This window comes from Lipophrys pholis (assembly GCF_963383615.2).
Source record: "Lipophrys pholis genome assembly, chromosome: 23".
NCBI lineage: Eukaryota > Metazoa > Chordata > Actinopteri > Blenniiformes > Blenniidae > Lipophrys > Lipophrys pholis.
This window is the reverse complement of record NC_137645.1, coordinates 6,769,931-6,792,955: the sequence shown is the minus strand read 5'-3', so window position 1 is coordinate 6,792,955 and position 23,025 is coordinate 6,769,931. Positions and strand designations below refer to the sequence as shown.

At 45.3% G+C, this 23,025-nt stretch overlaps 2 protein-coding genes across 2 annotated transcripts in view; both read left to right on the top strand.

Annotated features, from left to right (window-relative positions):
• The first annotated feature begins 100 nt into the window (after window positions 1-100).
• trim25l (tripartite motif containing 25, like) lies at window positions 101-6,828 on the top strand. The gene is made up of 16 exons (XM_080493118.1): window positions 101-805; window positions 1,106-1,201; window positions 1,926-2,159; window positions 2,520-2,679; window positions 2,757-2,789; window positions 2,865-2,900; window positions 2,971-3,015; window positions 3,093-3,143; window positions 3,222-3,269; window positions 3,910-3,972; window positions 4,053-4,211; window positions 4,297-4,413; window positions 4,994-5,029; window positions 5,102-5,170; window positions 5,258-5,323; window positions 6,030-6,828. The coding sequence occupies exons 1-16, from the start codon at window positions 203-205 to the stop codon at window positions 6,602-6,604; spliced, it is 2,391 nt and encodes a 796-aa protein (XP_080349244.1). The 5' UTR covers window positions 101-202; the 3' UTR covers window positions 6,605-6,828.
• Window positions 6,829-9,479: 2,651 nt separating this feature from the next.
• The window catches only part of LOC308127745 (uncharacterized protein), a 28,635-nt gene continuing 15,089 nt past the window's right edge, over window positions 9,480-23,025 (top strand). Inside the window, exons 1-12 of the mRNA XM_080493018.1 lie at window positions 9,480-9,702; window positions 10,341-10,501; window positions 13,475-14,049; window positions 15,216-15,236; window positions 15,314-15,376; window positions 17,709-17,762; window positions 17,836-17,880; window positions 17,961-17,987; window positions 18,238-18,282; window positions 19,211-19,255; window positions 19,736-19,789; window positions 22,908-22,976. Coding sequence (XP_080349144.1) covers window positions 10,348-10,501; window positions 13,475-14,049; window positions 15,216-15,236; window positions 15,314-15,376; window positions 17,709-17,762; window positions 17,836-17,880; window positions 17,961-17,987; window positions 18,238-18,282; window positions 19,211-19,255; window positions 19,736-19,789; window positions 22,908-22,976 — 1,152 coding nt within the window. The 5' untranslated portion in view covers window positions 9,480-9,702; window positions 10,341-10,347. The remainder of the gene's footprint in view (window positions 9,703-10,340; window positions 10,502-13,474; window positions 14,050-15,215; window positions 15,237-15,313; window positions 15,377-17,708; window positions 17,763-17,835; window positions 17,881-17,960; window positions 17,988-18,237; window positions 18,283-19,210; window positions 19,256-19,735; window positions 19,790-22,907; window positions 22,977-23,025) is intronic.

Below are 23,025 nucleotides of genomic sequence, written 5' to 3'. Positions count from 1 at the left end.
CCGCCCCTTCTCTTCCAGTTTGCCCTGCCTGACCTGCCTGGTGACTCTGGCTCCGCCCCCTGTTCCTCTTACCTGCTCTCACCTGAGAGGAAACACTTTCCTCCTGCTGGGACTCTGGAAGCCTCACTACACCTCCTGCTCATCAGAGTCTGCTGAACCCCACCTCCCACCCCTTCAACGCCGCCGCCGCCAGCTCGTCGCCATGACCTCCAAGCTGTGGACGGAGGAGCAGTTTAACTGCCCGGTGTGCCTGGACCTCCCCAACGACCCGGTCACCATCCCGTGCGGCCACAGCTACTGCATGGCCTGCATCAAGGACTACTGGAGCAAGGACGACCCCAAGGGGGTCTACAGCTGCCCCCAGTGCCGCCAGACCTTCTGCCCCAAGCCGCCGCTGTCCAGGAACACCATGCTGGCCGAGGCCGTGGAGCAGCTCCGCAAGGGCGCCCACAAGTCCGAGGTGCGAGAGTCTCTCCGGTCCCGGTCCCGGCCCAAGATGTCAACCTCGGCCGTGCCCTGCGACATGTGCAAAGGCGAGCGGCGCGAGGCGGTGAAGAGTTGCCTCTCCTGCATGAGCTCCTTCTGCGAGGCCCACCTCAAGCCCCACCAGACCAAGAAGGCCCTGAAGCAGCACGAGCTCATCGCGCCCACCGCCAACATGGCCGACAAGATCTGCACGCAGCACAAGTACCTGCAGGAGTTCTACTGCCGCCAGTGCCGCATGTTCATCTGCTGGATTTGCACCAGCAACCAGCACAAGGGCCACGAGTGCTCGTCCACCAAGGCGGAGCGCTACGAGCGGCAGGTAGGGACGGACGGAGGGAACACGTAGAACTGGAACCGCGGCGGCTCCGAACGGCTTTTGTTTTGTTTAGGGTGGCGAACTCTTTCCTTTTGAGGAAACCCGTTCCTGACAGCATTCCTGTGTGACGGCACCACCCGTCACTCTGTGTGTGTGTGTGTGTGTGTGTGTGTGTGTGTGTGTGTGTGTGTGTGTGTGTGTGTGTGTGTGTGTGTGTGTGTGTGTGTGTGTGTGTGTGTGTGTGTGTGTGTGTGTGTGTGTGTGTGTGTGTGTGTGTGTGTGTGTGTGTGTGTGTGTGTATAGAAAGTTCTGACCGAGCTGCAGGCCGAGAACCAGCAGAGGCTCAAGGAGCGAGAGCAGGAGCTGAAGGACATGAAGAAGATGATGGACGGGATGAAGGTGAATCCAGACGCCCTCCGGAGCAGGAAAACACCCACACACCGCCCTCATGTTATTTATCTATTTACCTATTTATTTATTTATTTATTTAACACTCACAGCGGCCAACAAACATGTTTTAATCAGTTTTAATTGATAAGTCAACTTTTCCATTGAGTGAACATCCTGTTTTAACTATCGACTTCCTCTTCCCCTGTTTACAACTGGTACAGAGAGCAGTAATGCATTTCTTTGAGTGTCATTCACACCTGGTAGAAACTTTGGCACAAAAGGTCAAAGGTCATATTGTCCCCGCTGCTTGCAATTTGTATTTCCTCATTCCCTTTTCCCAAATGTCCTGTGAGAAAATGTTATTGGAGCTCCCTCATGACGACATTTTAATGACTTTTATGCACAAAAAGAAGAAAATCTGGCAGCGTGTACCGTTAACTGCAACAAAATAATGATAAATGTTGCGAATTCAACGCGACAGACTCTTAAATATACAAGAAAAGTTAAATTCCTTTACAGGAAATGTGCGATGAACTGAGTAAAACATTGGAATTGCTTGAAAGACTCACCTTGAGGCCACAGAGCAGAGGTCAGAAGCACAGACATGAAGGAAAAAAATCTAATTAAAGTGACTTTTTTTCCTCCAGGTTAGGGTGTGGTTCCTTCATGTTGCTGTGTCCTGCTGACGGAGGTTATTCGAAGTCCTTATAGGTGCGTTTGTTTGGCTCCGCAGCACTCCGCGGACGGCGTGCACTCCGACATGGGCCGGGCGCTGCAGGAGCTGCAGCGCTCGGTGGAGCGTCTGCAGGAGCTCCTGGAGGAGGTCCTGGACCAGGCCAGCCTGGAGAAGCTGGGCCAGGCCCAGGAGGTGGTGGTCGGCCTGGAGGCGGAGATCGGGGAGCTGAAGAGGAGGGACGTGGAGATGAAGGACCTGGCCAGCTGTGAAGACCACATCCACTATCTGCAGGTGGGCCGGCGCTGCTGGAGTCCTCACCGCTACACCCAATCTGCTTATTGGTATTTTCACAATCATAAACCAGAACGGCCACTCCGTAGAGCGCACACCCTCGCCAACGCCACATTTGTCACCATGGAAACCAACGGATTATAAGCTTATTTGATCCGCCACACCAGCACTTCCAGGGTAATGATGTCACTGCTTTATGTGGCGCATCAGAGGAAAGGGACTTGAATTAGTTTATAAAAGTCATGGCTGCAGTGGATCTGAGCAGCGCCGTCGTGGAAACCGACCCCCAACAGTTTTGCCGTTACTCTCGTTGCCGTGGAAACGGGGCCTAAATCCCTTTTAATTTTTCCCCCCTGGTAGACCTGCGACTCCATGGCCACGCCCCTCGAGGCCGGAAGTCTCCCCGCCGTGCAGGTCAACCCTGACGCCTCCTTCGAGCCGGCCCGAGACGCCGTCCTCGACCTCCGAGACCGAATCGAAGACCTGTGCAACCAGGAGCTGGGGAAGATCACCAAACAAGGTCTGAGTCCTCCATCACGCCGTCGTTCCTTTTTCTGTTTCGCTCCCCTTCGTCACCATCTGCCGCTTCCTCCGCAGTTAACGACACCACCCCGTTCACGCTGGGCGACTGTAAGTTGGACTCGCCGTTCCGTCACATTAACTTCCTGTTGGGTTTCTGACCGATGAGCTCCTGGTGTGTTTCAGCCGGACGCAGCGGGCAGAAAGGAGGCATCTTCAAACGTGAGCTCTTCTCTCTTATCCCCTTCTGGCTGTTCTCCGAAGCACTAAACTCCACTCTCTCTCCCGCCAGTGTTCTCCGGCCTCGCGTCCCGCAACGCAAACAGCCGCTCGCACGGTAAACGCAACAGGAAACCACCCAGAACTCTTATTCTCTTCATGTCTTGGAATAACACTTCCTGTCATTTTCCTCAGCTTCGCCCAACATCTCTGTGGGAGGACGTCCCGCCGAACGACGAGGACTTGGTAGATTTGACGCTCTTCAAAATTCATAAAAACGTCTTATCGACTGGCGTCACGTGACCGCGGTATTCTCTGGTGCAGGTATAGGCAACAGGAGTCCCGACGTGAGGAGCAGGGACGCAACGCGAGGCGAGTTTTCATCAAAACACTTGTTATATTTCACTCAAAAGTCAAAATGGAACTGTCCGTGGTCGTTTTTGTAACTGTCTGTGGTCGTTTTTGTAACTGTCTGTGATTGTTTTGTAACTGTCTGTGGTTGTTTTTTAACTTTTTGTGGTTGTTTTGGAACTCTCCGTGGTCGTTTTGGAACTGTCTGTGGTCGTTTTGGAACTGTCCGTGGTTGTTTTGGAACTTTTGTGTGGTCGTTTAACGGTCTGTGGTTGTTTTGGAACTGTCCGTGGTTGTTTTTTAACTGTCCGTGGTTGTTTTGGAACTGTCTGTGGTCGTTTTTTAACTGTCTGTAGTTGTTTTTTAACTTTCTGTGGTCGTTTTGGAACTGTCTGTGGTTGTTTTTGGAACTGTCTGTTGTCGTTTTTGAACTTTTATGTGGTCGTTTAACTGTCTGTGGACACTTTGGACTGTAGTGGACATTTTATGTTATTTTCGTGTCCTTCTGAGCTCGATCTTGAACTTTCTGCGGTCATTTAGGATATTAGTTGTATTTCTGTGTTATTCTGAGCTCAGTTTTCTGGACATTTAACTTCAGCAAACATTGTACTGTGTGTATTTCCCTGCTGACTAGTATAGGAATGTGTGTGTGTGTTTGCAGACCGAGGAAACACACACTCACCCAGACTGCGGGAGCGGCAGAGACGAGAGGACCGAGAGTCGGGTAGACCCACTTCCTCATCATCTCTTCCTCAGTGAGTAGCGTGGAGATCTGCCATTTCCTCATTTCTCATCTTCATGAAGCGACGAGGGCGAGCCGGTCCAGTCCCACCCCGAGCCGGAGGGACTCCCAATGGAGCAGGTCCAGTCAGAACCAGGGTTCCCCGGCGGCGACGACTCCGATTCCAGTCACCGTGACTCCAGCTTCACCTGCTCCAGCTCCAGCTCCTGCTCCATCCGGAGGTGAGCGTTTAAGTCTGTTATCTACCGCCACCATATGGCTGAATCAAGCCTTGAATTTCGTTCTCATCTTCAACCATCCATCCAGGTTTCAGTCGGATGGCGTCCATCACCAGTATCTTCCGCTCTCATCGTCGGGGCACCACCCCGGCCTCGCCCGTCGCCCCGGTCGCTCTGCCCAATAACGCGGCAGCTGGGAACGCATGTAAGGCCAGACCACGCCCATAATCCACACTTCAGACTCACCTTATTTTGAAAGTTTTACTAAATCTGGACTCCTTGTGCGTCGGTTTGTAATTTTTCTGTCGCTTTAATGCCATTTTTGAATCGGTTTACGGTCATTTTCTATCATTTGAAAAGTCTTTTCTGTCTTTTGGTGCCATTTTGCATCCCATTGAGGTCATTTCTTCCATCATTACTTGCAATTTTACATGACTTTAGTCCATTTTCTGTCTCTTCTTGTTATTTTGCATCCCTTTGTGTTCATTTTTCTCCTATTTCTTGGCATATAGCATTAGTTAGGTCATTTATATGTCCCTTCTTGTCATTTTGCATCCCTTTGTGGTCATTTTTTCTAAGTCAAAGGGTCATTTTTGATCACTTTGTGGTCACTTTTGGTTGATCTGGTCTATTTATGTCCAGTTTCTGTCTTTTCCTGACATCACATGAAAGCTTGACTTCGCCAGCTGGCGACTCTGATGTCTTTATTTGTATAAAATTCTTACTTTTCCTGTTGTTTTCACGTATTTGAGCCCAACAAACACCCATTATTAATGTGATTCCAGGGGGGATGGCTGCAGTTCCAGAAACGCCTACAGAAAGTAAGACCTCTCTGTTTATTTGTCAAATGGACAATGTCCTGGCTCCTCTAACGCTGCGTTCTCATTGGTCAGTTAACCCTGGACTCTTCCTGGACTCGCCCACACCGGGGACTATGAATCAGCCCCCGGCTTTCCCATTATGTCAGTAGCTTTATCGGCAAAACAAATGCTGACTCGTGTGGAAAATGTCCGACAGGTGAAGAAAATGAAGATTTCACTTTTTTCCAGTGCGAGAGATCAGCATCGAGAGCATCAAGGCGCCGGAGCCGCGAGCCAGAGAGGAGTTCCTTCAGTGTGAGTCTCCAGATTTAACAATATTACACCACACGTTTCATTTTTCTATGAATAGATCGCTCTGATTTATTAATTAGTTTGACAGTGTTGCACCGTATCACATTGTAGGGTGTTCTTAATGTTCTGGCTCTCTGGTGGCTAAAGAATGAAAAGTCTTTGCTGTGCACTTTATTCTAGAGTCTCAAAATGACACTACGATCTCTCCTGGTCGCTTCACCGGCCAACAAAGAGGCCATTCAGGGTATTGTGGGGACATTTTTGGGACATTTTTGTGCTTTGTGGATCAATTAAAACTTTTACTTTGTTGTTTCGTAATAAAATGAATTAAGACAAAGGTAATAAAGAACAAAAAAAAGAGGGAAAAAGAAAACAAGTTAGATTTATTAATGAGTCTTTTTTTAAGAGAAATAAAAAACAAAAATGGAAGAAATGGGAAAAGAAAACAGGAAAAAAAATCAAACAGAAAAGAGTTGTACTATTTAATGGGTGTTTTTTAGAAAAAGAAAAAAACTAACAAAAAACGGAAAGAAAAGGGGAAAAAAGAGAAAGGTTTGATTTGTTATTTAATGAATGTTTACAAAAAAAAGAACAAACAGGAAAAAAGTCAAAAAATTTAGAAAAAAGTTTGATTGATTAAGGGAAAAAGTGGATTTAAATTTTTTTTAAAAATATTTACTATATAACGAGTGCTAAATATCCTTCCCAGACTCTGTGACCTTGACCCTTGACCCTAGCACGGCGCACCGCCGCCTGGTCCTTACTGAAGGTAACACCAAAGCCACCCTGCAGGGGGCGCAGCAGCCCGTCCCCGACACGCCGCAGCGCTTCGACGGCTGGACGCAGGTGCTGTGCGGCGCCCCGCTGGGCAGCCTGCGCTGCTACTGGGAGGTTGAGTGGCGCGGCCGCGGCTCCGTGGTGGGCGTGGCCTACGGCGCGCTGGCCCGGAAGGGCTCGGAGGCGCGGTCGGGTCTCGGGTACAACGCCCAGTCGTGGACGCTGGAGCTGTCCGACTCGTGCTGCCTGGCCGTGCACGACAATGAGAAGCGCGACATCCCGGTGACGTACTCGCCGCGCCTCGGCCTCTACCTCGACCTCTCGGCGGGGACGCTGGAGTTCTACGGCGTGGCCGGCGCCATGACGCACCTGCACACGTTCCGCGCCAACTTCACGCAGCCGCTGTACGCCGCCTTTGGGGTGGGCAGCGGGGTCGGCGTGGGGCTGGACTTCGCCCGGGGGCAATTCACGTCCAGCAACGACAGCGTCAAGATCTGCCCCATGTGAGGGCCGAAGAACCAGGATGTAGATCTCCTCATGGACCCGGCGCCTCGTTAAGCACTTAGCAGAAGAACGTCGGTCGGCCATTTTGGAGCGTAAACGTTTGCAACTGAGCAACGTCATATTTTACCAAATGTATGAAATTTGTTTGTTCTTTTATTCTGTTAAATTAAAATCAATTTCCTGTTACAAGTGCTTGGTCGTGACGTGTCCAAGGTCTTGGTCCTGACTTGGTTTTGTCTTGGTCTAATCATTGGTGGTTTCTCAATTCCAAGTACACAAGTACTTACTCACGTACTTGGCGAGAACGTGCTTGCAAGTACACAAGTCGGAAGTACAGACTTTTGGGATTTCTTCCGAAATGCATTATGGGTAATTTGGCTTCCCAAGTCCGGTCATGATCCTCAAAGTGGGCGGAGCTAGAAGACATCCAGGTATTTCATGAGTACTCAGGCCAGATACGTACTTTGAATTTGGAATAAGGAGGAACAAACTTGGTCTCGCCCTCTTAAAGTCTTGGTCCTGGTCTTGACTTGGTCTCAGTCCCTTGTTAAAGTCTTGGTTTCGTCTTAGTCCTGGTCTTGACTGCATCCAGTAACTTTCCACTTCTCGCATTAAATTTAGAAATTTAAAAAGATAAAATAAAAAGACATCTTTAAAAGGTAATTAATGAGCTATAGATTTTTTTTTTTAATCCCTTTGAAGTGTCTTTTAAATGAGTGAGTTTAAAAGACCTGTCTCATTAAATAAAATATAATTGAAACCGTTTTAAATACAAACTTTAAAAAAACTCCACTTCCATTTTGAGATTATAAATTAATCAAAATCACAAAACATCGACGAAGTCACTCATTTTATATAAAATTCTCTAAATTTGCCTTATTACTGAATTTATTTTGGACTTTGGACTCTGGTTTTCTTTACAGCTGTAAACACACAGTTCCTCCACCAGAGGGCGGTATTGCATCGACTCGGACTCGTCCATGTTGATTTGTCCGCTCAATTTCATTTTGGTGACTTTAAAGCAGAATATTCCTCAGATGAAGAGACAAATGGAGGAAAATGTTGATATAAATGTAAATGATAGATTCTCAGATCAGTTATAAGAAAACAACAAAGCAGCAAAAAGTAGAAAACTATAGGAAACATCCAGCACAGCAGCATGTTTTCAAAAAGGAGTGCTACACAATAAAAGCTCCTCCAGTAGTAAAACGGAAATCATTTTTTCTTCCATTAAAAGGCATTTTTTAAAAACCATATTTAGAGCTACTCTCATCCTAGTTTTACCACATGGTGCCAATTTTCAGAAAAGATGTTCACTCACTTTGTTTCCTATGAGATCGTCAAAATAGAAGCTTTTGAAATGGTCAAATTATGTCTGCGCAGACACTGAACTCGGTTATTTACCCGGGACTTGGAAGTGTGTGTTTGAGTGAATAAGGGGGAAGAAACGACGGCCTTGAGTGTTTTTCTTTTCTTTCTTTTTTTAATTTGGCGGGTGATTCATAGTTCTCTGCCCCGGCGAGGCGTGTCGCCTCAATGGAGAAATCCCCCTGAGAAGGATTCTCCCCGGCAATCAGGCTTTGTATTGACGGCTCCGAGGCACAATTTAGAAAAACATAAACAGTCTGGGTTTCATCGGATCAACGGATCAAAGAGTTTTGTGTGTTCAGCTGCTTCTACGTTTCTTTAACACCATAAATCTCCCCCCCAAAAAACGGATTCCTCGATCCCTGTTGTTCTAGACTGATATGACACCCAGAGACAAAGTAGGTCTCCGAGTAGCTTAGCATGCTATAAAGACTCTATAGTTTCATGTTTACTTTCGTTCGCTTGCCTTTTCCAAGACTAAACGACAAAATACGAGCAGCGGCTACCTCTCAGGTCGACAATCTCCCAGCAGTCCGGCCGATGGGGTACCGCAGGGTTGTGTGTCGGGGCCCCTCCTCTTCCTGATTCATTCACTAAATCAAAGCTGCTTCTCAGTTACTGTGTGAAAGAGGTGACGCATCACACACACACGACACATTAAAGTGCTGATATGACAAAGACAAATGCTTGGAATCTACCGATGACTTCAGTTACAGATCTTTTGACAGAAACTAAAACAACCCGTATCAAGAGAGGCAAACATCCAGCTGCAGAACAGTCGAGAGGTCCGATCGGTTTATTTGTACAAAGGGATGTTTGTGGAAGTTGCTAAATTGCAGTGACGGCAGCACAGATGACATCGATCTGGAGAGTGACGCCGTGAAATGTTGCCCAGGAAACACAACGTTTCATCAAGTTCTTCAACTTAGAGCGTGGAAACAATTGACTCCTGGAAGCGTTTGACTTTTAAATCTGCTCTCTTAAAATCTTGCATCTCTTTTAAAAGTTGCATCGCCATTACCATGTAGACAGATTTGGAGTATTTTTTTAAAAAAGTTGTGTATTCCTCTATTTCCACTCAGATTAAGTGTTTTCGAAAAGTTGCATTTTTCCTTGTTTCCATGGAGACAGAATCTGAGCGTCTTCAAAAGGGCATATTTTCCTTTTTTTACAGAGTCAGAATGTTTTCAAAAAGTTTGTCCCCCCCCCACCGTGTCTATGGAGACAGAGTTGGAGCGTTTTCAAAAAGTTGCATTTTTGCCCATTTTTTCTGAGACTGATTTGAAGCACTTTCCCAACCAAATGTGGTTTTCGTCTGTTTCCACGGAGATGGGGCATTTTCAAAAAGTTGCGTTTTCCCCTGTTTCCACAGACACATAGCCGGAGTTGAACCTTTGAATCAAAGAGTTTTCTGGGTCTTGATGAGAGATTCGTGTTGATGTGGAGATCTCCGCCCACCGTCTCTCTTAAAACGGGGAGTGTGTGAGTCTGAGGAGGGCTGGACTTTCCTTCTTCTGCTGGAGTTTAGAATTGAAGTTAGTTGCTGCTGCTGCTGCTGCTGCTGCTGCTGCTGTTGCTGCTGCTGAAGGTGTAACTTCATGTTCTGCCTCCTATAACGACCTGGAAGAACCCAACACTCCGGACGATGGACCCGAACTGAACCAGCAGCAGTTTGCACCTCGTGACTTCCAGAGCCAAAACACGTCCGAGACCTGAACCGACAGCAGAGTGAGGTATGCACGCTTGTTAAAGCTTGTTGGGTTTTAACCTGGAGGGACGCGTCCAAGATGTTTCTTTAATTCCAGTTTCCACGGAGACACAGCTTTTTCCAAAAAGTTGCATTTTCTCTCGTTTCCACAGAGTTTGAGTGTTTTTGAAAAGTTGCATTTTCTCCTGTTTACAGTGGGATGGGGGCATTTTCAAAAAGTTGCAATGTTTCCGTAGAGATAGTGTTTTCAAAAAGTTGAATTTTCCCTGTTCCCACAGTCAGAACGTTTTCAAAAAGTTGCCAATTTTCATGGAGAGGGAGCATTTTCAAAAAGTTTAATTTACCCCGTTTCCATGGAGGAGTGTTTTCAAAAGGTTGTGTTTCCCCCTGTCTACATGGAGCATTTCCAAAAAGTTGCATTATCCCCATTTACACAAAGACAGGGTTTTTTCAAAACGTTGCTTTCACCCCGGTTTCCATGGAGACTTGGTTGGTAGAGTAGGTCGTCTCCCAATCGGACTGTTGCAGGTTCAATTCCCCAACTCCACCTGTCCACATGTCGAAGTGTCCTTGAGCAAGATGGCCGCCTCCATTAGTGTGTGAGTGGGTGATTGTGACTAACGATGAAAAGCGTGATATAAGTGAAATCTATTCATGTTCCAGGGTGGCCATGTTTCCCTCTCTGCGCTGGCTCCTGCTACTTGGGGGGCTCCAGGCTCTTCTGGCTCAGGACTATGAGGAAGACTATGAAGAAGAGGAGGTGGTGACCCCCAAGAAGAGGAACAAACTCTTCTCTGCTAACTCGATACCTCAAAATGGCAAATGTAAGTGTCTTTTCAACTTTATAATGTGCTTACACAAAACGGCACAAGTCACAAATGCCACGAATCTCAATTTGTGGCTGAAGATCGCAACTTTGACTTTCAGCACATGATTCAGGTCCGAGGCATTACGCACCATCATGTGCCGTCACGACCTGTTACCACAGTGTTTTCAAAAAGTTACGTGCAACCTGTTTGCCTGGAGACACTGATAAAGCATTTTCAAAAAGTTGCATTCCCCCCGTTTCCATTGAGGCTGTTTTCAAAAAGTTGCGGTTTTTTGTTTCCATGGTAACAATGATAAAGCGTTTTCATAAAGTCCCATTTCCACCCCCGTTTCCACAGAGACAGACACTTTTCAAGAAATTGCGTTTTCCCCGTTTTCATGGAGACGGAACGCTTTCAAAAAGTTTTGTTTTCCCGTGTTTCCACGGAGACGGACCGTTTTCAAAAAGTTGCCTATGTGTGAACCCTTGAGCTGGGAGTCTGGAATCTGTGCAGGTGAACTAAAGAATTTTCCGCCATAGGTTAGAAAAAAGAAGTCGATCCTCAACAACCGCTGGACGATGTAATCCTGGGATTGATGGATTCTCCGAGCGATCCATCTCTCGCGTAGCGCTCGGCGCTCCGCTACCCAAATGTTTTATTCGAGCAAGAATCCCGTTTCCCCGGGGCGCCGGCTCTCCGTGACGCGTTCCTCTTGAAGATTAATGTGATTCATCCTCAGCCGATATTACATCTGTGACCTCTTTACGCCGCTTGGAGGTCGGCGCAGGAACGTCTCTTCATTTCCTCTTCAAAGGGAAGCGTCATGTCACACTTTTCGTAAAAAGACGTCGGCCTCTCGGGGCCCTGACGGCTTCAGCCGGCCAATAAATCAGCTTTTTCCCCCGTGGAGAGGCTCGGCGGACACAAACCTCAGCTCACAGCCTTGTTCCGAAGATAAAACATTCTCGTTCATTGGAAAGCAATAGATACACATTTATTGATTATTGTTGTTTTTGTTTTTACTGTGATAAAACATTATGAGACAAACATCTTTGTGCTAACATGAAGTTACCGTTCCAGTATAAATTTAATCAGGACCTCGCACTCTGGCCCCAATCATGGCCTCCGGCGCATTTAATTATTGATAAAATTAAAAATTTTAAGGTTTTAATAAACAAGGACTTTTATTTTGAAGGAGTTTGAGGCTTTTATGTTGAAATCCAGCTAACTAACCCCAAGCCTAGCTACCCCCTAAATATCATTTGTGAAAGTTTCTTTTTGTCATTTTTAATAAACATGGACTTTTATTTTGAAGACTTTTTGGGCTTTTATTTTTAAAGCCTGCTAGGCCCTAGCCTATCCATGTCGAAGGTTTTAATAAACAAGGACTTTCATTTTAAAGGGATTAGGGGCATTTATTTTGAAAGCCTCTTAGTAAGTCTAACTTCTTTAATATCCATTTCAAGCTCTTTATATTATGAAGGACTTTGGGTTTTTTATTTTGAAAGTCTGTTCAGCCCCAGTATAGCTACCTCTTTAATATCCATTTTGAAGGTTTTAATAAACAGAGACTCTTAGTTTGAAGGCGCTTTGGGCTTTATATTTTTGAAACCCCTAGCTGAGCTAACCCTTTAATATCCATTTGGAAGGTTTTAACAAACAAGGACTTTGATTTTGAAGGAGTTTTGGGCTTTTATTTTGTGAGCCAGGGCTTGCTTAGTTTAATTTTTACATTTTCTTACATTTTTCACCGGCCTTGACGAGCAAGCCAATTTGGTAAGTTTTGAAACATGTTTAGAGGATCAAGTTTGGATTCATTTAAACTAAAATAAAGAAAAACATGAAATAAAGGGCAACAGCTCTTTATCTATATCAGAATATCAAAACAATGAAAAAGTTAGATTTTATATTTTTTATGCCAAACAAGAAGTATATTTAGAAACATTACATTTCTTATGCTTTTTTTTTTTTGCGTTAATTAGTCTATGAGAACAGTTTTTATAGTCTATATGCTAAAATATTCTGCTTTCAAATATCTTTTTAGTTAAATCACAGACAGAGCTGTACAAATCTTCTCTGAGTAATGAAGTAAAAAAACAAAAAGGAAGTCTTAGGTCAGCACTTTGAGACAGGTGTGGAAAAAGTGAAGTAAATTCCTCGGGGCTCTTTGTAAAGTGCAAGTTTAGACGTGTGCAAGTTCACTTTTGTGGTCATAACAACAAATAATTCACGAGCACAATACAGCGAAGAAATCCAACGTGATCTCTTAATTCACGACAGACATGTTGGTTCACCTCGTAGACAGATGTGGTACAGATCAACATATCCCTGTTTACACTCTTTCTTATCTGTGTCTATAAATAAATCGTATATTAATCATACTCGTTTAATGTTTTGTAGCTCTTGTTCAAACATTTAAAAGTTTGAGAAAAGGTTCAAAGTTTGACAACAGGTTTGGTATCAAATTGGTTTTCAAAATGTTGCATTTCCCCCCGTTTCCATGGAGACAAATTGTTTTCAAAAAGTTGCATTTTCTCCCGTTTATATGGTGCGTTGTCCATGTTTACATGGTGCATTATCAAAAAGTTGCATTTTCCCTGTTTAAACGGTGTGTTATCAAAAAGTTGCATTTTCCCCTGTTTACATAGAGCATTTTCAAAAAGTTGTGTTTTCCCCATTTACACGGTGTGTTATCAAAAAGTTGAGTTTCCCCTGTTTACATAGAGCTTTTTCAAAAGGTTGCATTTTCCCCATTTACACGAAGGACCATTTTCAAAAAGTTATTCCGTTTTAATGGAGACAGAGTTTTCAGAAAGTTGCATTCCCCCCCATTTATATGGCGCGCTTTCAAAAAGTTTTCTTTTCTGCCACTTTGATAAAAAAAGAAAAAAAAAAAAGAAGATTGGGGACCAAACAGTGATCCTTGTGGTCCTCCACAGCTGATTCCTCTTGATGTGTTAATTATTGCCGTCGTCTGGTTCCTCGCAGCTCTGGTGGACGAGGACTGCAGTCTGGAGCTGGCCTTCCTGGTGGACAGCTCCGAGAGCGCCAAAGACAACCACGCCCAGGAGAAGCGCTTTGCCTCGGACGTGATGGACCGCCTGCAGGGCCTCCGCCTGCAGACGGGCCGGGGCCTGGTCTCGCGCGCCGCCCTCCTCCAGTACAGCAGCCATGTCATCGTGGAGCAGACCTTCAAACAGTGGCGGGGCACGGAGGACTTCAAGGCCCGCATCGCCCCCATCGTCTACATCGGACACGGCACCTACACCACCTACGCCATCACCAACCTCACCCGCATCTACCTGGAGGAGTCGCCCGTCGGCAGCATCAAGGTGGCCGTCCTGCTCTTCGACGGCAACTCGCACCCGAGGAACCCGGACATCTTCTCCGCCGTGGCCGACGCCAAGAACCAGGGCGTCCGCTTCTTCACCATCGGAATCACGCCCGAGGCCAACGAGCCCGCCAACATAGCGCAGCTGCGGCTAATCGCGAGCTCCCCGGCGTCCCGCTACCTCCACAACCTGCAGGACGTCGGGATCGTGGACAAAGTCATCAAGGAGATGGTGAGAAATTGTTTTTTTGCCAGACATGCGGAATTAAAGACGTAAGACACTGATTGGACGATGTCGGCATGAGCTGTATACCTTAATGTTCAGGCTATAAGGCTACGTTCCGCGTTGCACATACTGACATTTTCGCAGCCGAGTGAAGACATCAAGTCTTTCCGATTAGTCCCCCTATAGTTATCACTTTGTAAAAATACTTCCTGAAGTGGAAAAAAAAAAAAACCCGGAACGAACCAATTGCAACCCCTCGTTTACATTCATGCCCTCCAGGTTGTGTAAATACGTTCCCATTAAAAAAAGCCTTTGCGTTCGTGCTCACACTTGCATAATCACTACGAACTCACTCCTCCGGTTCGTACGCCGCTTGTGAAACGGCATGTATGTCTGATAATTACTCGTAACCAGAGGGCAGAGATTTACTACAGATGGCAGCGTGGAACACAAAAAGAAAAAAAAAAAGTCATTATGCAGGCCGACATCTCTCGTACGACGCAAATGTCTTGCGGACCGGTGTTTGTATTTTACCCCGTTTACACAGAGTCGGAGCATTTTCAAAAAGTTGCGTTTTCTCCCATTCCTACCGAGACGTTGTGTTTTACTTCGTTTCCACAGAGACTGAGTCGGAGCGTTTTAAAAAAAAAAAAGTTGTGCTTTTCCCCCTTTCCAAGGAGTTTGACCATTTTCAAAATGTTGCATTTTCCCCTGTTTCCACGGAGACAGTGTTTAGAAAAATTTGTTTTACTCCCCATTTTCACAGAATCTGAGCATTTTCCAAAAATTGCATTTTCCTCAGTTTCCATGGAGACTGAACACTTTCAAAAAGTTGATGGTGATTCATAAAGTTGCGTGTTTCGGCGGAGCGTGTTCAAAAGAGTTCCCCCCGTTTCCATGGCGACAAAGTGCTTTTGAACATATGTTGCTTCTGAGAATATATTCCTGCGACTCAGACTCTCAAACTGCAGAACCAGACCCCCGGGTGCTCGGCGAGGAAACTTCCCTAGTCCCCGCATGTGTTCTGTGTTTAATTCCGGCCATAACCGCCGCAGAATTCTGCAGAATGTGTTTCCAGCAGGTGTTTCCTGCTAAATCACCACAATGTGATTGTAGCCGCCATGAGAGCCATATGGGAACAATCTAATCGTGTCTTTGTTTCTCCTCCACAGACGGCGCTGGCAGATGAAGGGGTGAGTCTCCATATGAATGTTTCTTTGCCGTTTGTCCCTGAACGCCTCGTCTCACTGCCGTTCCCTTGTGTTTGAAGTGTCCGCTGGCCCAGAGCAAGTGTGCCTGCGAGAAAGGCGAGAGGGGAGCCGGCGGCCCCGCCGTGAGTACACGCATACCTCTTTTTTATCACCGGTCTTTATATTTCCCAACTATAAGCTGATATTTTTCTCACACGCTTTGAACCCCGCGGCTTAAACAACGATGTGGATCATTTATGGATTTAATGAAGGAGATACATGGGTGATGCGTTCAGGTGCATCACGTAACTCCGACTTGGCTTATATTCAGGTGCATCTATAGTCCGGAACTTATGGTACTGATCCAATTCAAAGAACCCGCATCGTGGGTATACGTTTTCAAAAAATTGCATAGTTTCAATGTAGAGGGAGCGTTTTCAAAAAGTTGCGTTGTGTCCATAGAGTTCGAGCTTTTTCAAAAAATTGCATTGTTTCAATGGAGACAGAGCGCTTTCAAAAATTTGCACGGTTTCAGTGGAGGTGGAGCCTTTACAAAGAGGTGTGTTTTCCCGGTTTCCATGGAGACGGAGTCGGAGTGTTTTCAAAAGGTGCGTTTTTTCCCCGGTGTACAAGGTGAAAATCATTTAAAATGGCATATTTTCCTCATCGGATTTCTGTACAAGAATCTTTGTACCATATAGTCTGTTTTAAGATCTACTCATGTTTGTCTTTTTCCTCGACGACAAATTTCTTTAACAGATGCAACTTCTAGTCCAGGAAATACGGTACCGCCATACTGACGTCCCTACATAGTCGCTGGCTTTCATCTCAGCTGAAAACACCCAGATGTTTTTATTTCACGGTCGGCTTGCAAGGCTCCCCGTTCCTTCCTTCTACACACAAGGATGAATTGTTTTCGTCTGCCGTCCCCAGAAGGACAATAACTTTGAAGAGACTTTGCGGGACGAGAAACCACCAGCAGGGGGTCGGTGTGGTTCAGCGAATCACATGTTTTATGAGACGCGTTCGGGTTGTTTTGCATTCTTCCTCAAGAACAGACATTAACGTATGTTTACACGGAGAAATTGCTCAAATCGCGTAGATCGGACGCCAGACGAGAAAACTTCCCTCGCCCTCCTAAGTCACGGTGAGGCGGAGGAGGCCGGCGGCGGTTTTACTTTGATGTACGTTCACAGAGCGGCGTAATTATCACGCCAAAAGTCGCTTCACATCGGGACGAGACGCAGACGAGGACACCAACAGTCCACGCAAAGTGACTCAACTGCCCCCGGACGTCTTCGTCCACTTCGACCAGACGAGATAAAAGCTCTTTTGTCGCGTATCAGACGCAGGAAGTCCGTCCCGTTGGTGGTCGTTACATGAAAACAGCTAAATTCCCACGGAGGCGAACAATTAACCCCTTCAGACGCTGCCAGATATTCCAGTTTTGCCTTCAGGCAACGTCCTTTGTTAAAATGCCTGCAAATACATTTCTGCTTCAGCTCGCCTGCTATTTTTGGATGGAGGACTAAATGTGCCAAAGTTAGATAAATAAATACAACAAAGTAAACGCGTCATTCCACGTGATGACTTCTCTAAAGCTGATCAGAGAAAAATACTTTCAGGACAGTTTTACAGTTCATCACTTCATACATCACAATAATACTTATTACAACAGATTGTAGTCAAGTTATACAGCTCTGTGTATTATCGCTAATCCTCTTTGATTACAGTATTTTACTTACTCTGTGTGTAATTGCTTCCTGTTCTGCCAATAACGATCAAACCTTCATTATGTAATTCAAATAATTATATCACTAAATGATCACTAAATTACTGACGGTATCTTATTCCATGACTCCAGTGCAGCTTGAAATGAAGCAATTAAAGGAAATGCTTTATTCTGGATTCGAAGTGGAGCTGGTTTTACCTTTTGCTCTACATTGCTGCAGTCATAAATACTTTGACCACTAGAGGGCAGTCTTTCTTTAGCCGTGACTCCAGCCGACACTGAGTCACCAATGAAGCTAAGGCCATGCTTACGCCTCGCCGGGTATTTACAAAACGGGATATTTTCCACTCTACGTTAAAAAAAAAAAAACACAGACTGGCGTAGAAACCTGGTTCGGAGCCACTATGAGCATGCCAGACCAGTAGGGGGCAGTGTGACAAGAAGCATGAAGCCATGCTGGCCAATCTGAGTCCTGATTTAATAGACACAACGCGAATAATGTCGCGAGTTATTTCCTGTTCTTTCAGCGATAATGGTTTGTTTGGACCAATAAAGAAGTGGAGCTCCGTAAGAGCAGAACGTAGAACGTGAAAAACAGGCACGGGTAAACACGGGTTCACGAACTGTGGGAGGACATCAGAGTACCTGAAGTACCTGGTGGTTTTTCTAGAACCCCGTTTTCGGGAAATCTTTTGGGTTTGCTCGTCTCCTCCCTGGTCCAGCTAATGGAATTCTGTCCGCAGGGGAAGAAAGGTCGCCCGGGAGACGACGGAAGCCCGGGACTAAAAGGACAGAAGGTCACTGCCCAGTCATTTCTTGTTTATTTTGGATTTACTGTCCAGATTAAATTAAACCTCCTGTTCCCTTCAGGGTGAGGGCGGACTCAGCGGACTTCCGGGTCGAGAAGGATCGGAGGTGAGTCCCTAAATCACCTTTACCGCTTTTCTCCGTTCCCCCCCCCGGCCTCATGTAACCCTGCTCTTCTGTTCACGCAGGGCAAACCGGGATACAAGGGCGAGAGGGTAAAGCAAGGATTCTCACCTCAGACTGACAGGAGCTGTTTGTTTGCCAGCTGTGATCAATTTGTTCAGCGAGTACCTTTATTTTGACGGGATTTAATTCCTGAGTAATTACGTAAATTGCGCTGAACGGCGGTGTTGTGGCGCTACAAGCCAAGACGAAATGATCTTTAAAATGGAGCGGTGACGTTCTTACGGCGGAGCTGTGGAGTTTAACTTTGATTGTGCAAATAATGTTTTCCTTCTTTTCCAGGGCGAACGAGGCGAGTGCGGCACGCCTGGAATCAAAGGAGACCGAGTACGTTGGATTTACAAAGATACAGTTTAATTTCATGTTCCAAAGCCAGAAATCCTTTTCAGACCCATTTATCAGATTTACTACGCTTCCATCTTGCAGAACCTGGTTATTTAGTTGAAATCCAATCAGTTAACAAAGCACGTTTTAAGACTTTAAACTCAAGCGAAAGCAGCTTTTAAAAACGCCTGGGTTCTGTATTTCTACGTTTATTTATTTTATTTTCGAGTTAAATGCGTCAACCAGGTCAGCCGTCTGCAACCTTTATGAACATTTTCTACCAAATCAAGTTTAACTGGAGCTGCAAAAAAAACTACGTTTAACCTTTAAAATGAGGCTTCAGACATGCGGTAGTTTTGAAACATGAACTGCTTCTTATTTATGAAGTTTCCATTACAAGTTAGGACGATAACCATGACTTTTCATTATCATCTTTAATCCTTCTTTTCTTGTATTTTTCAGACAATTTTGACATTTTAGAATCAGTAGACATTTTGTAGTTTTTTGGGGGGATTCTAGTCAATATAAAAAACTAGAAAAAAATAAGGAAAAAATAAAAATTATTTAAAAAGAATTTCTAGTCATTTTAGCTTCTTTGTTTTCCATTTTAGAAATTCTAGCCATGATGAAAATGTCTTAGTGGAAAAAAGAAAAGGAAAAAAAGAAATTCTAGCCATTTTAGCATTTTTACATTTTTAGTTATTGCCTTTTTTTTAATTTTAAATTTTTTTAAATTTATTTTATCGAAGGGATGAAAGATTCTTTGAAAATGACTCTGGTTTGTAAATAAAACTTTTCCAGAGCATCACGTTATCAATGTTTAGGTGGACAATTTAACTTAATAATATGACTTGCTACCATGAAATAATTAGTTTGAAAAACAAACCCCAGAATGAAATGCAGAAGTTTAAGAAGTTGATGTTTCCTGCAGGGTCCTGAAGGCAGCGTCGGGCCTCGAGGAAATCGTGGACTTCAGGTAAAACGTCTTTTTCTATTAAACACGACTGATCTTTCACCAAACCCCTTCAGCTCTTTGGAAAGGCGTCGCGCTGCAGAGCGAACAGGAAGTGAAGTCATTTGTGAAACTTGATTTGAGCGAGAAGCAGATTGCGATCTGCGTGGACAAAGCGTCCTCCCCCCAAAAAAAGAAAATGGGAAGCCATGAATGTTGGTGGAGAAATGGCCCAGTTTGTAGGATTTATGGGGGATTTCACCTCACAGCCTGGATTCCACAAGCGTTCGTGCCTCTACAAGCCAGACGGCGTCCACAAAATTAGTCCTAACGTCATAGATCATGGACGTAAAGATGATGTATTTCCACACCTTGGACTGGTTTTCCACTGGATGTCACTTCTCGGAAAACACTCTTAGCATCCCACAAAGTGAAAGATCACTTTTAAAAATCTTCCCTGATAATCTCCCGTCACTAATCCTTGGATTGTCATGTATCTTAAAGGGTTTGCCTGGACCGCTTGGAGACGTTGGACATGAAGGACCGATGGGCAAGAAAGTGAGTCCTGATCTCAATGACGTGTTTCCTGGAAGTTTTCTACTCTGTCGCACTGGTGTTTCAATCTTTTCTCATCCCCAATCCCCCCCCCCCCAATTTTATTAAGTATAAAGTATAAACTAATGAAAAAAAAAAGGGTGGGGTGATACATTAAATTTTGCTGCGCCCAAAACCATGTGTTGCCCCATCCGGTGCACTCCGATAGTATATTGAAATTTAATGGCTGAACTCATTAGTTTAAATCAGATTAGAAACATCTTTGTGACTCAACTTCTCAACTTTAGTCTTTCTTCTGACTGAACCTCCTGGAGGATTCTCTTACGAGCAGCGGTAGTTCTCCGGACATCCTCTGGTCAGGCCCAGTTTGTATGTAGGTTGTATGTTGTGTTGGAGACCTCGGCGTCCCTCATGGTTCCTCACTGGGACCACTGCGGTTTTGCTGACATATTGTCTCACTCTCGTTGAATGAGAAGCTTTCAGATCAATCTCCAGGAGACTTTACGCTTTTTTTTCTTGGCAACACAACGATGTCCGTGTCGAAAACGACAAAACTTCTTCCCTCAGGAATTCGGACTTTGAACAGAAAACTATCCGAGCGATGACACACTGGTGTCTTTACACGCCGTTTCACAGAAATAACCGAGTGCTTTTACCTTCAGGTATGCAGAGCTAAACTAACCACTGACTGACAGGCGTTGCCAGAAGGCGAACGAACGCCGACGTGAAGACCTGCCATGGGTGACGATGTCAGACAAACACAAGTCACATACCATCGCTAATAGATACATCACGTACAGCAGAAGCCCAGGTGGACATTATGGGTCGAAAGATCCGATGACGGGAAGTCACTTGAGGGACGTCAAGACGTCAAGACGATACCGCCGTAATGTCTTTGTGGCTGAATGACCACAATCCAAACCGCCTGTCAGAGAGCAGATAATGACTTTTGTCTCAAGGCAGGAATCTCAGACTGTTTGGTCTTCAACTTTTTCGGGATTCATGTCGACTCCGTTGACGCTTTATGAATCCAGAAGTCGGCACGTTGTGTTGGTTAACTACAAAGCGAGTCGTCCAGTTTGCCGTCGCTCCGAGGCAGCGCCTGAACCCCGCGGTGCGGTTCGTCGGTTCATCGGTTCATCTGTTCAGGCCTCTGTGGAAGCAGAGGAGAGAAAGTAACGCTTTCCAGTCCCGCCGTCGTCGTTAACCACTAACAGATGAGGATCTTTTGTGGAGTTTTCTTCAAAAACAATGCTGGATGCTTTACTGAACACCGTGATGGTGCTCCCAGCTGAGAATAAACCACTAAAGAGGTTTATTAGAGTGGAAACGGAAGCAGGTGTTTCTCAAAACAAGAACCGGAGAACCGCGTTCTCACACTGGAGTTGATGGTTCAGAAGACTTTCATCTGTGGTGCCAGCATGTTAATTATCTTACATCACGAACAGCAACAATGAAGCTTTATGCACAAAAACTGAAGTTGTGTCACAATTTAGATATTTTATTAAGATTTTAGTTTTTTCTGGGATTTTTAGAGATTCTTTCTTTTTTTTTTTTTTTTTTCATGGATGGAGCCTTTTAGCTGTTCACAGCTGTGTGCTTCCAATTAGAGCAGTTTGAACATTAGCTTTTCTTCTCGTTTTTTCTTTCTTTTAAATCACCCTTTTCTTTTGTTTCATTTTCTTTTTTCACTCTTTCTTTTTCATTTTTCCTTTCTTTATTAAGTCATTATTCTTTTTATTTATTTATTTATTTTTAATTTCTTTTAAATAATAAAAATTCTTTTTTTCTTTTCCTGAAAAAAAAATTAATCCTAGCAATTGTAGCATTTTTAATCCTTTTAGTTTGACAATCCTTTTTGGGATATCTTGTATCGTTGGTAGTTGAATGCTCTTGTTTCGTTTGCGTTGGACAGCGGGGCTTTGTGAGAGGTCGATTGAGGAGGGAGGATTATCTTTGGGGGAAGAGCCGCCGCCACACAACACACTGGCTTTCATGAAATGCTGAAATAGTTCTGGAGATGAGTAATCTTTAATAGTATGTAGAAACCCAATATCCACCGACGTGCAGACTGGTGGCCTCAACACATGTGACTTCAAACACGGCCGGGCGTCTCGACCTTTTTTTTTTTCTTGGAAATCATAAAGCAGCAAGAACACAGCCGACTTACGAGGAGCGTAAATCAAACTTCCTGTAGTTCCGTCGGCCGGCCTTTCCAGTCCACTAGCATTCTGATCAAAGGTGACCCACATTCTCCAAACCAGATGATCTGAAGCAGGTTTGATGTATAAAGTGCTTCCCGGTCTGGCCTGTATTAATCTCACCCACAGATAGTGGAGGAACGGAGACGTCATAGGGACGCTGACATTTCCCATGCGTTTCCATGAGATTCATCCGTCGTAAATAACGCCAAGCGGCCCTACGAACCGATAAAGCCCATCAGGGTGATTGTACTCTCCGCCACTTATTCTTGAGTTACGATCCATCACCGACTGGAACATTCGCCGCACCTCTGAAGAGGCTCTTCTGTTATTACCCCGTCAGCTTATTTGTCTGTTCGTACACTTTAAGACTCCCCTTTTCCCCTCCCTCGCGGTTCCACCTGCCAATCCTGCCATGATCCCCCCCCCCACCCCCTGCTGAGTGTTCCCACCTTAATTATTTTGGAAGAATGTTTCATGTTGATAGTCTGGCTGTCATCCTATATCACCTGAATGGCAGACTAATGTCTGGTTTCAAACGTTGTCCCGACTTGCTCGAAAGGGCAAGGGGGGGGGGGGGGGGGGGGGGGGGGGGGGGGGGGAATTGGCCGGTATGCAAACACCTCCACGCCCTTTCGCGCAATGGTAATTTATGGCTTCTTAGAGAAAGACTTGCATTCTTTACCAATAAAGAATTAAAGGTTCCCGTCCCCCCCCCTGCCCCCCCCCCCCCCCCCCCCGTCCCCCGGTGCAAGTCTGAACCCCTATTCAGGACTGCCTGAATTCGACAGAAAGGGAAGGTTTGTTCCGGCTGGTTATTTGTGATCCCGGGCATCGCCACCGATGCTCTATACTCAGTTTGATAAAGCTCTTTGTGTGTTTTAATGCGTCTCTGTTTGTACATGTCTGTCTTTTTATAGGGGGAACGGGGACTTTCTGGGCCACCTGGAATTCAAGGGGAAACAGGGCTCGGCCTTCCGGGACCTAAGGTGAAACCTGTCACCGTTTTTCCAAAATGTCACGAGAACTTAATCATGA